Below are 17,461 nucleotides of genomic sequence, written 5' to 3' on the forward strand. Positions count from 1 at the left end.
TCAGAGGCGAAACAGAGAGAGAGAGAGAGAGAGAGGCTCAGCTGAGTCCAGCTTTCCAGGCAACCCCACCAACATGCCAGACATGTAGGGAAAGTTGTCTTGGATGCTCTAGATCAATCCAGCCACCAGGTGACCTTAATCCTTACCATGTGGAGCAGAATTTCCAGCAAGCCCCACCTAATTTCCTGACTTATAAAATCATGTACTGGAATAAAAGGCTTCCCATTTTATGTCACCAGGTTCTGGGGTAATTCATGCCAGCACAGACAACCACGCAGTAATGAAGACAGCTAAGACTTTGTAGTACTGTAACCAAGGGTGCTCCTTGGCTTGATCATCATGGCCAATCTACCCAAGACAGACACTGAGTGGTACCCCCTCCATGCCACACAGAGCCACAGGGGCTTTGCACAGAAAAGCAAACAGCAGGGATGAAGTCCTGGGCTTCTGTGATGTGTTCTCCAAGGAGAGACAGACAAACAAAAAATACTCCTGTATTTGAGTAAACAAGAAAATATCAGATGGCAATTAGTGCCATAGCATGATAAAACAACAACAAAATAACAATCAAAAAAAAAAAAAAAAACCCAGGTTGAGAGTTTAGAGAGCAGAAGCTATTTTGCATGGAGTAGTCAGAAAAGTCTGAGGAGGTGACTTTGAGCTGGAATCGAAATGACAAGAAAAAGCCTCCAATGCAACTACCTGGGGAAGGCCATTCTGTTTGGGGGAAATGGCCAGTCCATCAGTCCTAAGGTGAAAACGAGCTTCAAATGCCCAATGAAGAGCAGGAAAGGAGGTATGGCTGGGGCATTTGTGAAGGGATGAGATTACGGAAATTGGCAGGGCTCAGGTCTTAGAGCACCTTGTAGGGCCAAGGGAAGGATGCTGCATTTTATCCTGAGTACAATGGGAGGCCCTTGGAAAGCTTGAAACAGAAGCCTGACATGAGATCATTCTTATTTTGAAAAGCTTCTTGGGCTGCCATGAGGAAAACGAAGGATCCAAGAGTGGAAGCACTCATTTTAGTGACAGAGAGTGAGGCGTGGATCAGGGCGGAGCAGTCAGATGAAGACAAGACGACTGGCCCGAGGAACACATGTTGGAGAATCAACAGGACTTGTGATGACTTAGATACTAGAAGAAGAAGACTCAGTCGTTTGTTAAGTCTTAGCTTAACTACACAAGAAAACTGAAGCCCAGAGCAATTGCTCACCTTGCCCAAAGCCATACAGCTTGCCCAGGTAGAGACAAGATTCAAACATGGATTTTCTGTCTCCAATCTCTTTTGCTCTTTTCACCCCAATACACCGTGGCTTTCAGGGCACACTACCGGGGATGGGCATTTTCAATTAGTCAGCTAGTATGCACAAGGAGAAAGCTTCACTCACAGGTTTTTCCAGGGGCAGAGACGCTGACACCTTCTCCATCATCATAGATGGGAGTCACCGTGACTTTGTACTCCGTATTGGGAAGGAGAGGCTTCAGAAGGAGATTGTTCTGGCTTCCAGGCACCGTAACCTGAAAAGAAAGGCAAAGGGCCATGGTCTTAGTGAAGACCTTTGTTTCTGTTGGTCTACTAATGGAGCAAGATGATAGGGACCTTGAAATAATCAAAAGCAAGGCAATGTGGTTGGACAGTGATGAGAAAAATAAGTATCCATGCAAAAGCATTTCTCTCTAGAATTCCCCTACAGCAGCCTTTAGTTTATAACCTCTAATGCAGGTTTCAATGTGAAGAAAATAAGCTCTGGGGACAGACATCTCTCTCGACATCTCTTCTCTTGACATCTTTTCAGCATGTGTAAAGTACCCAGAAGTGAGAATGAATAGTCGTCTATTTGGAAAGCAGGTGTTTATAGCTGAGGAGTGTTCATTCTATAACCCAGCCTGCTTATCATTTTTTATTCTACTTAAGTATCCTCTTGAAAATCCAGCCTTCTCTTCTTTACCCTCTCAGACATAATCTAATCCCAGTACTTTAGAAAAGAATAGAAGCTAGCCAAGAACGACCACACATTAAATCCATGTTTTCCAGAGGGGGAAAAAAAATGTGGCAGGCTTATTTCTAAAAGGAGATTCCTTCTTCCATCTGAAATCACCATCACTCTACCTCTCAAGGCTGCAAAAAGTGAAATGCAGTGGCGAGATCCACGCTGCACAAGCATCAGTGTAACACGCCATGTAGCTCAGTGGTGCAAATTCTGGTATCCCTAAATGAACATACGGACCATATGAGAAAAGCCACATGTTCTCAATGTTAAAACCACAAAATTTTTTGCCTCTGCTTCTGCAGTCAGATGCTGGCACACCTCTGGGCCATTTAAGGAACTTAATCGTGGCTGGAAAAATGCTATGTAAGAATCTAAGTACTGACCCAAACGTGTTTAAAGGAATCACAAGACTGGGACAGCTGGAGATGCTTTTTGATTCAAGGGCTGGGTAAAATGCCAGCAGGCAAAGGGCTGTGCTGTCTACTTCTGGATGAGGGAAGAGACCAATAAATCATGGAATAAGCCCTAGGAAGCCTCAAGTTGAACCCAGAAGCAGCTGTTGCCAAGATACCACTAAGATCTAAAAGCAATTTTCTAAAATATATTGTTAAAAAGGAAGCTCAATTAGGTGATCTTTTATTGAATTAGTATGATTTTACTCCTTATATGAAAGGGACATTGAAATATACTACAGAGTTGAGTTGATGTGGACCTAGGAGGGAGTTTTTTTTTTTTTTTTCTTAAGAGCTCTGCTTTATTTTCGAATGAGGGAGATAACCCTGGCATTAAGACGGGTAAAGGAAGAACAGTGGTTGCCCTGACTTGCATTACCCCATCAATGTAGCTTCCTCCAGGGCACTTCTTTTAAATAGAACTCTTCCGAAGCACAGAGCCTGGGCATTCCATCCGAGCTGTCTGTTTAGCAAACCACCCATGTTGATCCTCCTTAAATAAGATCATCTTGCAAACTGAGAAATGCATGGGCTTGGAAGCAATCACACTTAGACTGTGGGATTCCGAAAAGCAATAGGGCCACTGTGGAGGAATCACTGAGCTTGCTAGGAAGTAATTGCTGTGGTTTATAATAACAGCCATCTTTTACCCAGCAATTATTATATGCCAGGTGCTACCCTAAGGATTTTAGTATAGTAATACACTTATTCTTCACCACAACCCTGGGAGGTAAGGAGAACCATTACATTACTTTTACATATGGGGAAATTGAGGCCCACACAGCTTCTGAGTAAAGAAACCATCCTGAAATCCAGGATATCTAGCCTGAGCCTTGCTTTAACTACTATACCCTGCTCCCTGTGGCTACACCACTTGAACCTTTTTACCCTAATGATATTCCATTCCAAGAATAAAATGTAAATCTCCTCTTGGGAATGCAAAGTCCCTTCTGCTTGGCCTCTGCTTGTTTGCACAAAGCAGGGTAAAGATGGGCTCATACCAAAAACAGATGCTGTAGATCATAGCAGATGGCGGTTTTGTTTATAAAACAATTCTATAAAAGATGCTTATGGTTAAATGAGATGCAAATCTAACCAGTGAACTTTCACGTTTTAAATTTTCTTTTAGAAATGGAACTTCATGTCTGGCTCCATTATTGCCCAAAGCTGTTCAGAGCAGCCTGGATCCCATCAGCAGAAAGAGGGTTCCCTGCCTCTCATTGTGTTCCCATCTTACAAAATTCTGTGTCTAGACAGTGATTCAAATGCTATCTGCGGTAGAGGACTAGGTAGCGTTGGCACTGCTGTTTTAATTCCAATCAACTGAAGACTATATATTTTTTTTTATTTTTTTTTATTTATTTATGATAGTCACAGAGAGAGAGAGAGAGGCAGAGACACAGGCGGAGGGAGAAGCAGGCTCCATGCACCGGGAGCCTGATGTGGGATTCGATCCCGGGTCTCCAGGATCGCGCCCTGGGCCAAAGGCAGGCGCCAAACCGCTGCGCCACCCAGGGATCCCATGAAGACTATATTTTTATAAAGTACAATAAAACAAAATTGCTGGTAGAAAGGATCATGTTCTTGGATGTTGCTGCAGTGTCAACTCGCTACAAATGTTTCTAAAAGTTAAATCTTAATATCCGAACTTATCTTGTATGAGACACACACACACTGAGTACACATACGTGTTCTGGAACATTTCTTGCAAATTAGAACTCAGGTCATGGTTATTGATGTTGACATCCAGGCTCTAGAAAAGTCTGAAATCCTGATCAGCCTCTTACAAATAAAGAAGTGTGAGACCTCCAAACCCTGACAACAAATTCAGGTCAAAGTCATTGCTGGCCAAGAAGCTTTACTTTCTAAAAGTTCAAAAAAAAATTTTATTGGAAATATTCGGTAGATTTGATTACGTTTAGGAAATACATGAATACTTCGCTTACTCAGCTGGAAAAGGAAATTGGATTCTCCTTGTTTTACATATGCTAAAGTTGTACTTTGGTTTACAAATGTTATATACATATTAGCATTCTCTCACTTGATCATTTCCTCAGGCAAATCTAATTAAATGTTATAGTTAAGGAAAATTTAGAAAGATGTTAAGAGGCATTTCTCTTATCTGGACACATCTCCTTTCTCACTTTTATAACGTGCTTTAGCTCTCTGCCTTTCAGGGTCATGCATTATTACTTAAAGATACTCAATTGGTGTTGGTAGTTCAAGGGCTTTGGATTTTGATAGAGATCTGCATCTGCCTGCCCTACTTTTGCTTTATAATCTAAATCTATATGCACCCACTTTCTATCTCTGGTAATAATGCACTTATGAAGAAGTAACATTTTCTAAAACACGGAGATAAATTCTCAATTAATCCTCAACTGGGTCCCTGAAAATATGCCTGTCAATGAAGTGTGCACAAATCCGATTCAAATGGAATTGAGTGAAAGAGCTTGAAATTTAAAGAATTCTACACTACTTTCTTCTGTTTAGCAAAAACACTTCTGCACAGTAAAAATCACCACCAAATTTATCAATATTTTTCATTTTTATGAAGGGTTTGCTTAACTGGGGCACATGTGTGTTTCAGACTTTTGATCTTTTTTTCCTTCGTGTAGGTGTCCAAGTGTTTCAAAATAAACAGTGTGAAATGAAAGAAACTAGCAAAGGGACTATTATCTAGAGAACAATCCAAAGTAAATATTATTATTATTTTACCTTGCATAGCTTACAAGTGCATGCATGAGATTAAATTGTTAATCTTTCCAAATTAGAAATAATAATTTAGCAAGAAGCTTAATATGTTTCTTGGAAAGAGTAGAAATAAAAAACAAAAAAACAAAAATGAAACTCTTACTCTGGGAAGTTTTTATGGGTCTCATTTTTAGGGACTATATAAAAATATGGGACAATAATAGGGAACATTAAAACAACCAAACTATGTCCCTACTTTCCATTGGTAAGTACAATTTTATTTTGAATTTTTGAATCATGGATCACTTGAAATGTATTATCTGAGTGAATTTATAATTCAATTAATTTTGTTTATCTAAATATTTTATTAGCTTTAACTTTCTAAAGTACTTTCATTAACTTTCTAAAAGTACTCCCAGACCAGTTTCAGGGACCTTTTGGTTATTCCCAGTGGACGTGGCTATCTTCAGGGGTATCACTGTGCTCTGTAACAAGTCCTGTACCAACCTGAAACTAAGCACTTTCCTGAGACAATTTTGGGCTCAAATCATTGTTTATGTAAGCACATAAATAAATATAATTTTCCATCAAAGGCTTTATATGTGAGGAGGAGGAAAAAAGGATAATAGTGTTATTCTTGAGCAATAATGAATTTGGAGACGTCTCTCCTAGAGTGTCTCAAAATAATGTAGGCAAAATAATAATAAGAAGAAATGCAAGCAATGAGGCTAAATAAAGCATATTCCATGACTAAAAAGAAAAGTTTCTTTTGGATGAAAACTGGAGTTATCTGGTCTGATGGGAAGCATGTCCAGGAAACAATGGAATGATACAAATTAAGAAAATACGGGAAGGCCATGGCTAAAAGTGTACCCAGGTTTCTAATACAGAAAGACAAACAGGTTTCTAATACAGAAAAACAAGTTAAACCAAACAAGGAAAACTCAGCCTATAAAAATCCAAGTTCCCTAAGGGAAACACTCATATTTAAGAATAAGCTAGAAATGACTATAGAACTAATCAAAGTGAGTTGATGTCAGTGAAAAACATAACTATGCATTAATGGATGCTATTATTAGGAACACTTCAACTATGTAAAGACAACCCTTCATGCATGCTTTGCATAGAAGATTTAATCATATTCCCAAGGGCGAAAAAGTTTAATATATGCGTATATATTAAAGTTTATATGTTAGAAGCCTATACACACACACATATATATCCATGGTTGATCCTTGAAGAACATAGGAGTTAGGGCTGGCGACCCCCTACACAGTCCAAAACCCATATATAACTTTTGGCTCCCCTAAGACTTAACTACCAAAAGCCTTCAGTTGACCAGAAGCTTTCTCGATTTGTGAAAATAGTCAATTAGCACACATTTTTATATGTTATATGTATTACATAGTGTGTTCTTACTATAAAGTAAGTTGGAAAAATGTTATCAAGAAAATCACAAGAGAAAATACATACACAGTACTGTGCTGTATTTATAAAAAAAAAAAAATCCACATATACGTGGACCTGTGTAGTTCAAACCCATGTTGTTCAAGGGCCCACCATATATACACACAGAGACAGTGTACCGTGGACTACATATGACCCAACATTGGTGCTCTAACTAGTTGTCAAGGCAGCATGGAAGACAAGGTTCAGAAGCTTTATCAGTTTGAAGCAAGTTGTATGTGGAGCAAATTCTAGAGATAGAAAGGTCATCAAGAAACCAGTATTTAAGTTTGGATGAATAGAAAACATTAGTTTCTGGAGATGGTAGAGTCACCAAGAGAGGAGGGGTAAAGCCAGCACTGATCTGAGGATAGCCTTGTTAGGTCTGTTAGTCAGGAAACCCAGTGGTTTCTAGCCAGTCGTATGTATACAGACAGTTCCTACCACTTCTTCCGCATGGTCCCCTGGAGTAGTCAGATAGGTCACCCTGAACTGCTGCACGTTGCTGTCTGAAATGTCCCATTTTACCCGCAGGCTAGAAGTGGTTTCATCATCTACAACCAGGTTTCTGATTCCTGTTCGGAAAACTGGAACAAGCACAACCAAGGATTAAAGACCTATGAACCCATCATATTCCAAAATGAGCTCAAGAGACCATTTGTGGAAATGGCACGAAGCATCATTTCATGTATCTCTTTAACATAGAGCCATATGAAGAGCAATTCAGCTTTAGTAGGTAAGGAGGGTGGGGAGGCCATCATACCTACTGGTAGCAGGTAGAAATGAGTTTCAGAGATGCTTACAGGGTGAGACCATGGACCCCTCTATCAGTTCTGTATATACACCAGTAAGGGGAACTGGGGAGAAACCATTAGACTAGGAAACCTGATGGGGAGCCTATAGGAGAGCATGCCCACCAATACCCCCCACCAGTGCTCTGCTGGAGAAGCAGAAATGAGGGACCAGATGTCAGTCTCAGTGTGCGATCCAGCATCCAATATACATCCTATTCGCCTGTACCCTCATTTCTGTTTCAAGCCTTGTCACTCAAAGCACTCATCTCTCACCATGGTTGCCTCTATCCATTCAGCCCACATAGATATTCATCCTTTCTCTAGTATCTGTCCAAACTCCTTCACCCATGGTTTCTGACACATTCCTTCTCCTCTCCCGAGATGCTGACTCCCTCATTTATCCCACCTGACTTCTTTATCTCTCCCTCATTTATCCCACCTGACTTCTTTTTATCCTTCTCCAGTGACACTTTCTTTTCTTCATTCATTCAGAAAACATTCACTGAGTTTTTCCTTTGTCAGACTCTGTTAGGCCTTTGAGACATACAGGGATTGACACTTGACAAAAATACTAAAAGTGTCACAGAGAAGCAAGAGAGTGACATGTAGCAGTCAAAATTGGAGGAGGGTACCAGGCAATGCCTCACCTTCAGGGATAGGAGTTCTAGATGGGAGAAGGAAATTGGAGAGCTTGAAAAATATGGTTGAATCCAAGAAGAAAAGCAGAAGGATCCTGAATGTTATGACAAAGAGATTTGGGAGCACCGTGATAAAGAAGAGCTCAATAAAGATTCACTGGAGAATGAATGAATCAGTGAATGAATGAATGGGTAATGGACAGCCACTGAAGGGTTTTAGGTAGAAAAAGAAAAGGTATAATCAAACTTGTGTTTTACCTAGTTGACAGACAGCTAGTTGGGGGACAGGGCGGAAGTTAAGTTGAAAGAGAAAATAGCTGAGGTAGAAATCCCATTCTGTGGGTAACTGAGACCTATCAGGTTAGGTTACCCATAGAAATGCAAGGACACCATAATGTGAATAATTCTCAACAGACAGCAACAGAAGTCACTGTGATCAAGAGAAGGGATAGATTCCTGAGGCATTAACACCCTCTAAAAGACTAGGAGAGTCTAAAGACTTGGAACCCAAAACAAAGATGGAAGTAGAGAGATGTCGCAGTAAGGTCTGAAGACTCACTGGCCTTTAGGGCTACGAAGAGGTTAAAAGGTTCTAAGAGGAGTAATTTTTGAACTGGAAGGCCCCACTTCTAAATAATAATATAAAAATAAATAAAACTGGGATAACAGCACTTCTATTAAATCAAACTTTTCTTATGGGGAAATGGGGACAAATTCTATTCATCCTTACCTGAGGTCACAGGTCTGGTGGGGGCTATGGTTGTAGGTGGTTCAGTCCAAAAACTGTCAACTACAAAAAAATCATTACTTTAAAATTCTGCAATGAGAGTAACTACACATTTGCATATAGCATTTTATAGTTTTCAAAGAAAATTTCATCTATATTATCTTACTTGCTCCTCTCAACCATCTTGACCGTGGTTGCAAGAATGAAGAAATGAGCTGTAAATAAAGCAGACATGGCATCTATTCTGCTGATAAGGAAACTGAAACCCAAAGAAGTGAATGTTTCTAATCACAGATACCAGCTTTCACATAAACATTTGAATGACACATGTAACTTTGTGAAACCTCCCAGTTACTGTGAAATGGGGCATAGCTATGGTAATTAAAGGAAAATAAACAAGCTGTAGATCAAGCTACGAAAGGGCTGCCAAACAAGACCACCAAGGGGAAAATAGGCATTATTTTCTATGTCGTGTATTCACCCTGGGCATGGGAGCAGTTGTGCAGTTCTCCACCCAGAACCCCTCTTCACAGTCAACATGCTCATCCACAGCTTCTGGAATACTGGCTGCCAGTGGCTCAGAGCTCTGGGAACTGCCTCGCCTCAGGTCACAGACACTGTTAGGGGTCGGCCCACCTCCAATGACTGGAGATGGAGGGATACAAAGACTCAGCCCCATTGACTCAGTTTGGGACAACTCTGGAGGGTCATCCCAGGTCCAGAACTCCTCAGGGAATTAGCCAAAGGCTCAGTTATAGGTTCTCCCTATGTCTCATTCTGCCATCCTTACTTCCTTACAGATCCTCTCCCCACTACAGTCTTCAATTAACCTTCTGGATGCAATTTTCTGTTTCAGAATATGATCCCAGGGAACCTCATCAAAGAAAATTTAATATGTGGTTAATACCTCATATTTAAAAAATGAAGGGATGAATGAATCAGCGAGTGAACTTTCTACAGGATTTTTGGAACCAAGATTGATTTGGGAAATTCCAAAAGCTTTTGGACATGCTTGCCCTCAGTTTATTTGTTCACTCATGTATTCATTTATAAATTATCTTACCCATCCATCCACCAATTCAACAAGTATTTATTGCACAGTAAAAATATAACAAGTACTAAGCTAGATACTGGTGATATAATGGTGAGCAAGACAGAGATGGTCTCTGCCTCTATGGTGAGAATACCCTAGGATTCTCATATGTTTCACATATCGGTTTTATTAAAGGTGAGAATATATGAAGAATTCTGGGGGACACAGAGAAATTGGAGCCTCTGTAGCCAGGAACAAGGTGGGTGGGCAGGAAACCAGGTGGGTGGGAGGGTATAGGAATGACCACTGGTGATGTCCACCTCAGCCAGATAGACACTTACGCGTGGTCCCCACAGCAGTCACCACCTCACTCTCACTCCCATCATCCAGTACAGCCAACAGCGAAACTTCATATTCAGTGCCAGGCTCCAGGCCTTCAATAACATATGAGTCTTGGTCTTCTCTTAGGAGAACCTGAAAAGCATCTGGTGCTTAGTAACTGGGTTTACTTGAATAGAGGTGAAAGTTAAGAAAAAAATATTAAAAAGGAAAAAAGGTATCCTGAGCATCAGCAAAAAACTAACTATACAACACTCCAGGGCCACTGAACTCAATTTTAAAGTCAAACCAGAGACTTCATTCCTTTCAATTTCCCCAACAAATGTGCTATTAATATTGCAAAAGTGCCAACTGAAGCTTTATTCAATGTCATTTATCAAAGAACCTATAAATATATTAAATATATGACTAAGGCCCAAGGGGAAAAAATGCCATTTTAATCTTACAAAAAAAATCATATGATTTGACATTTATAAAACTCCATACCAGACAAAATATTAATTACTTCAAGGATTCTTAATCTCTTTGAAAGTGAAGACCAACTCAAATGCACAATGGGTATCCACTTCCAGAGAAAATGCTCCAGATTACTTTCCAGGCTGTTTCAGAAAACTCACTTCTTCAGTCTTCCCACCATAGACTGGAATCCACATCAACTTGTGCTGCCCTTCATCAGCTGAGAGGGGATGCCAGGTCACTCTGAAACCATCTGTTGTCACCTCATCGATTTCCAAGTATTGCTGGGCTGGAACTTCCTCTGTGAGCCAAGCAAGGAGACCTTGTCAGAGGATGGAGGAGCCAACAAAGCCAAACTCAAGCAGCTCTCAGGGCCACAAGAAGAAGACTCTGTGAGGAGCCTCTGGCTTTAGGGAAGCCCATGGAAGTCATAAAGCAGTGCCCATGGGTCCAGTGTGACCTCAAGTTTCTGGTGCCATCATTGACCCACAGTATCAGGAAGACCAGGGAAACACCACATTTCTTAAGTTTTCCAGTAATTTCCAGAACTCTTAGATTCTCTCTTTGGCTCTTTACTTGAACTACAAAAAGTAAGAGTGTCACATTCATTACTTTACAAAGATATTATTTTTTAATTATGTTGAGGAAATTAACAAATTGGTGCCTTTGAGGCCTGGGAAATGTTCCTTTTAGTTTTATTTGCTTTCGTGCCTAAATTATCCACTAGTAATAAGCTAAAGAAAAACCTTATATCTTTTAAACCTTGTACATACGGGTGCCATCGGAAGTGAAATATAATTTATCAGACCTTCCAGAATTTCATATTTCAGGGGTGTACAACAAGAGCACGACATCCAACTGCGTGTCAGTCATTGTAAGTCACTGATTTTTATTACTCGAGATGAGAGATTTTAAAACTCTTTCACAAGACACCAGGAGAATCCCAACTGGAGTCAGTCCTCAGGAAGTTCTGTGGAATTACTGTACTTTTTTCTGTGAATATTATTTCTCAATGGAGCATATTTCTCATCTCTCCAAAATAGTTTCTCATCTCCTCAGTATAGCACTCAATTGTTTTCCCAAGCACAATTGTTTAACTTTCCTTGTTAAGTTCAGGAAGCAAACAATAGAATCATTGCCACCATGAGGCAAAAATTTTTGTATTTATTAACTACAGGGTGTATATAGGAAAGGAAAATCGTGCAGTCATGCCTTACATTTTTGTTTTTGTTTTTAGTATTTAAAAGATTCCATATTGTTATATTAATAGTTCAGGCTGCATGAATACATTATTGGTTACAGAGTGATGTCTTAGGTTAAACAGCATGAAACTTTCATTCTTGCAGGTCAAAAAACTGTTGGGTTATCATCAATTTTGGGAGTCCATCTTAATATGCATACACATGAAGACAGAAGAAAGCTGTGAAGTTTTTAGATTCATAGAGAAAGAAATGGTCTAAGATTAGGAACAGAACGGTACACACATTTACTTAAACTGAGACTTTTTGAGTTTAGATGATCTTTCCTCTCTTTGCTTGGATAGAAAATAATTAGGCAATACACATTCTAGTCACCTAACTGGTTGTTAATAATAATACAATGCAGAGGCACCCAGTGGCTCAATCAGTTAAGTGTCCAACTGCTGGTTTTGACTCAGGTCATGATCTTAGGGTCATGACATGGAGCCCCAAGTAGGGTTCCGTGCTCAGTGGGGAGTCTGCTTGAGATTCTCTCTCTCTCTCTCTCTCTCTCTGCCCTCCCCCCCAACATGTGTGCACACACACACTCTCTCTCAAATAAATAAATCTATAAAAATAATAATACAATATCAACAAATATTTAAATGCAATCTCTTCAGGTACCTGGATGGCTCAGTTGGTTAAGCCTCTGCCTTTGGCTCAGATCATGATCCCAGAGTCCTGGGAATCTCTGCTCAGCAGAGTCTGCATCTCCCTCTCCCATTGCACCCACCCTTTGTCCCACTCATGTATGCGTGTGTGTATGTGTGTGTTCTCTCTGCCTCTTTTCTGTCTCTCTCAAATAACAAATAAAATCTTTAAATAAATAAATAAAATAAAATGCAATCTCTCCAAAATCACAACTGAAGAATCTGCTCCAGCTTCTGATTTCTGTATAGTTCCTCGTGGAAATGTCCAAACCATGACAAGGCTCACCTGTGGTAAAAATTCCAGTCAGAGGCTCTGACTGCCCCTCATCATAGATAGAGAAAATGGCAACAGTGTACTCTGTGAGCGGCGTCAAGCCCTTCAGAGGGAAGGTAGTAACAGGATCGACTTCAACCTGCAAAGCAGAGAAGTCATAACAGTTACCTCAGATACTCTCTAGACACAGGAGACGGAAGGCATTTTATTATTGTCTGTAGTTTACTTGGCTTGGCAGCAGAGCTATAAAGACTTCAAAAGTATTACTGAATTACATATAAAACCAGTCTGCTTCTAGATTACACATTTCTAATCTTCACCTTTAAATAGATTACCTCTCAGTTAATTCTCAGGACATTTTTACAACCAATATTATTTCCACTTGTTGAAGATATGGAAAGGAAAGTGCACACAACTTACAGTGCCACTAGAAATAAACATAATGCTTCCAGCCTGATCTTCTAGGAGCAGCCAGTTTTTGGCTTCACTGCCTGGGCTCTGCTGACCCATGACTAAATATCACACATTACTCCTATCGGAGCTACACAGACAAGCAACCATGCAGGGGAAGAATCAGGAGATATTCATACCAAAGATCATTGTAAATATTTGAAATATTCCTTTATATTCCACAGGGAGATATATTTGGGGAAAAAATATATGTACCAATCTCTTTAGGGTACATAAGGGGTGAAGTGCTAAGGATAAGGACCAAGGGTATAGGAAAGGGAAGGATCAGAGAGGAACAGCAAAGGATGAAGAAAGAAACCATTAAGTAAGAAGAAATGCAAGCAGGATCTAGAACACAGAGCCCTGAGCAAAGCCATCCTCAACAAAGAGCAAAAGCAGACACAACTTTATCACTGAAAGGTTGGGTCTTGGGCCTCTGAACCCCATAGCACTGGGGGCATATTATAGACCAAGTAAATGGTGCCACACGTATACATTTTCTATACCTTGTCTCAATTAACCCTTACAAAACTCCTGTAAGGGAGGTACTTAATAATAAGACACTCGAGCTATAAAGATACTCCGAGGAATTGAAGAAGTGAACCTATTTACCTAAGAGGAGATTCTGCCAAAAAAGATCATTTAAAATGTTTTCAAGAGACATTTAGAGCAATTTCAGTACGATCTGTCATTTGCAATACTACCAATGACTAAACTTGATAGCACCCGAGGTTAAAGGGAAGATAACTACGCTTACTGTATAGATTTGCTCATGGGAGTCAACATGACCTTTACCAAAATATGAAATGGGTCACTGTCCTACTTAAATTTCTTTAGCTATCTATGGCTTTCCAAATCAAAACCAAGCATCCTGTGATGACCTCTTGGCTTTTCATAATCTGGAGCAGGCTCCTTTTTCCTGCCATGGTTCTGATCACCCACTGGTCTCTGGCTACACTGGCTTGTCAGCTCCATGTCTAATTCACCTCAGGGCCTTTGCACATGCAATTCATTCTGTTTGGGACCCTATCCCCCTAGCTCTTTTCAAAACTAGGCCTTTGCCATCTGTCAGGACCATGCTTAACTTTTACCTCCTCACAGGGGGTTTCTCTTTCCACCTATCTCAGTAGGGCTATCCCCTAACACTGCCCTTATTTGTTTCCTCCCAGCACCAAACACAGCCTGAAATCATTTTATCTCCTATATATTCATTTATTTTCTCCTGCATAAAGTGTAAGCCCCTTCAGGGCAAGACCCTGTTTATCTTCCTCAGTATTGCATGTTGAATTATATTTGTTTTTGAGTGAATAGAGGAGGCACCAAAGATCATTTTTAAGAGAGATGATAATGGGCTCATCAGAACTCAGAACCAATCCAGGAAGCATATACATCACTAAGAAATCAATAGCAGGTAAAACAGACAGTGTCAGTCCTTTGGGAAGGAGCTTCCACTTTCATACTTTTGGAACCCTGAGCCATTCTGCTGGAGAGGGCCAACCAACCTCAGCCTTCTCAGCCACCCCGGCTAAGATACCAGACACAGGAGTGAAGTCATCTTGGAAGTTCTGGCTCAAACTCTCACATGAATGCAAGAGTCACCTCAGCTGACACCACATAGAGCAGTAGAGCCAAGCTGTCCTTGCTGAGCTCTGCCCAGGTTGCATAACCATGGGTTATTATTTTAAGCCAGGGTGTTAGTTCCGTAGCGGGAATTAACTGAAAATATGGATTCTCTTTTTCTGAATTTGGGCCTGATAAAATTATAGGCCATTCTTAGCATTTAATGTTTACTTTGGTTTGGGTATTATCTGCATGCTTCCTGTGTAATAGCTCTTTTGATAGGTAGTACACAACGTTGTAGAGTAGCTAATTGTCAACCTTAATTTGAAGATAGTAAAAGTGAGCGTCTGAAAAGTTAAGGAACTTGCCCAATGGAAAACCAGCTAGTACCCAGTGCTTCAACACAGGTATTTTGGACTCAAAATCCTACGCACAGAATGGCTTCATTAAAGTCACAGAAAAGACAAATCCATATTTAAAATATGAGTTTAAGACATGTTCTTCTAAATCATATTTATGTATTGCTTTGGAATACATAATATTATTTATAATAACTGAGTTTACTGAGCACTTAAACATGTCAAGGACTTTATATTCATTGTTGTGTTTAGCCTCCTCTTCCCCCTCAACCAAATTCTAGGTACAAACAAGGAATGGGAGGCCCAAGGACTTGAACTAACTTCCCAGACAAAAAACTATTAACTGGAATGGATAGTTATGCCTTGACCTTTAAGTATCAAATCTGTGACAAACAGGAATTTCATGAGGATATCAAACATACACGAAGCAGTTAAAAACAAAACCATCTTACGTACACCAAGAGACAAAAATATGCATGTTTTCCCCTTATATATGCATATATATCTATCTTATTTACTAAAGAATTTTATTTGACTCTGAATAGACCATATTTTATGCATTAACCATTGATCATTTTATTCCATCAAATGAAAACTCTAAGGTGTCACCTATTTTTTTAGTTACATTATATTTTAGACTAAGTTCTGCAACTGATTTTGTTGGTAGTACTTTTAAGAGGTAGGAGGAGAACAATTTGGGAAAATGATAACAAGTGACCATGATCTCATGTTTATATAACTATTTTTGAAAATTTTTCAGTCTGGCCTGAAAGCTTAATTTCAGTCTAATTCTGGGAGGGATGAAGAAAGAGTCCTCAACGAGGAACAAGGGACTGGGCTCCGCTCTGGGCTCTCTCGTTGAGTCATAGCTGTCGGGAACTGGACTTGCGTCTGAGTCTAAAAACTCGCCTTTCATTTATAAAACTCAAATGGCAGCACTTTAGTTTTCCATCCTGCGTGTACATTTCCCCAACCCCTCTCCCAGCACATGCTCTCTGGGATGGCTCTGTCGTCCGTTGACAAGTCATGCTTCCAGCATGTTTTCTCTAAGGATTGCATTAAAGGGGCTCTCTGTAAAGCTCTCAGAACAGTGGCTGGCTCAAGGTAAGCACTCATCATGTGTTAGCACCATCATCGTCATCCTCATCATCACCATTGACATTTGGGTGCCCTGTTTCATTTTTGTTCCTTGGTCTCCAAGCAGTTGGAGAGAGGGATAATGCAGAAAGAACAAAAGAGAGAAAGAGGAATTAAAGGAAGGAGGATGGGAGGAACAGAAAATAAAGCAAAGAAATATAAATTGAGTCAAAAGCAAAAGCTTCGGGGCACCTGGGTGGCTCAGATGGGTAAGCATCTGCCTTCAGTTCAGGTCATGATCCCAGCGGTCTGGGAACAAGCTCCACATCTGGCTCCCTACTCTGCTCTCTCCCTCTGCCTGCCACTCCCCCTGCTTGTGCTCTCTCTGTCAAATAGGTAAATAAAATATTTTTTTAAATGCAATCAATTGCATATTACAATCAGTCGCATATTACATACTAAGCATATTTTGGTTGGGACATTTTTAAGTTCATTTTTAAGTTCCAGAATGTTTTGGAAGTTTCCCAAAACCCAAGCATTATCTACAAAATAAAAGCTTAATTAATACAAGTTAAAGCAAAATATAGTAGGAATACTCACCCTTAAAGTCATATATTCCAAAATTAGACAAAGTAATATTACACTTAAACAAAAGACATTTGTCTAACAACATTTAGTCTCAATTGCATGGTTAAGAATTAAGAAATAAGAACACACACACACACACACACCAGTCAAATTGGAAATGCCACAAAACCACATATTGTTTATGCATTTTGCTCAAATAAAATTTTCTCAGATTTTCATTTGTAGACCATTTCCTCATGTTTTAAATTCAGTTTTGCCAAATACAGTTTTCTAATTTCCCAGCACAATACAAATTAGGAATAGTAAGTGCCAAAGGCATCCCTAAGATTAAAAAAAAACTACAAAAAAGCAGATGTAGTTCTCAACTAATGTATTAGTCTGGGGTCATTCTTTATAATGGCAAATAACCTAAAATAGCATAAGAGGCCATAAAATCTATGATATTTTTTGAGTGGATGTTAAGTACATTTCTTATGCTGATCATTTCACAATATATACAAATATCAAATATTAGCAAATGTGCAATATTGTGTATTCAATACCCAATGTCCCATGTGAGGGGGCATTCTGCAAAATACTGCTTGAATTTAACTGTAGGAAACTGTACAAATGAAAATAGTTTCTTCATTTGGGCAGAAAATAGAAGTGATGTAATCCAACATATTTCTCTCTTGGTCTTAACTTCTTGGACCAAG

At 39.7% G+C, this 17,461-nt stretch overlaps 1 protein-coding gene across 2 annotated transcripts in view; it reads right to left on the bottom strand.

Moving 5' to 3' along the window:
* COL14A1 (collagen type XIV alpha 1 chain) overlaps positions 1–17,461 on the bottom strand; it is a 217,781-nt gene that overhangs the window by 116,743 nt on the left and 83,577 nt on the right. For both annotated transcript variants that reach the window (XM_041769636.1, XM_041769637.1), the window contains exons 15-20: positions 12,745–12,871; positions 10,732–10,871; positions 10,117–10,249; positions 8,746–8,805; positions 7,028–7,170; positions 1,389–1,518 (exon numbers count right to left, since the gene is read on the bottom strand). In XM_041769636.1, the coding sequence (XP_041625570.1) occupies positions 1,389–1,518; positions 7,028–7,170; positions 8,746–8,805; positions 10,117–10,249; positions 10,732–10,871; positions 12,745–12,871 (733 nt within the window). The remainder of the gene's footprint in view (positions 1–1,388; positions 1,519–7,027; positions 7,171–8,745; positions 8,806–10,116; positions 10,250–10,731; positions 10,872–12,744; positions 12,872–17,461) is intronic.

This window comes from Vulpes lagopus, chromosome 9 (assembly GCF_018345385.1).
Source record: "Vulpes lagopus strain Blue_001 chromosome 9, ASM1834538v1, whole genome shotgun sequence".
NCBI lineage: Eukaryota > Metazoa > Chordata > Mammalia > Carnivora > Canidae > Vulpes > Vulpes lagopus.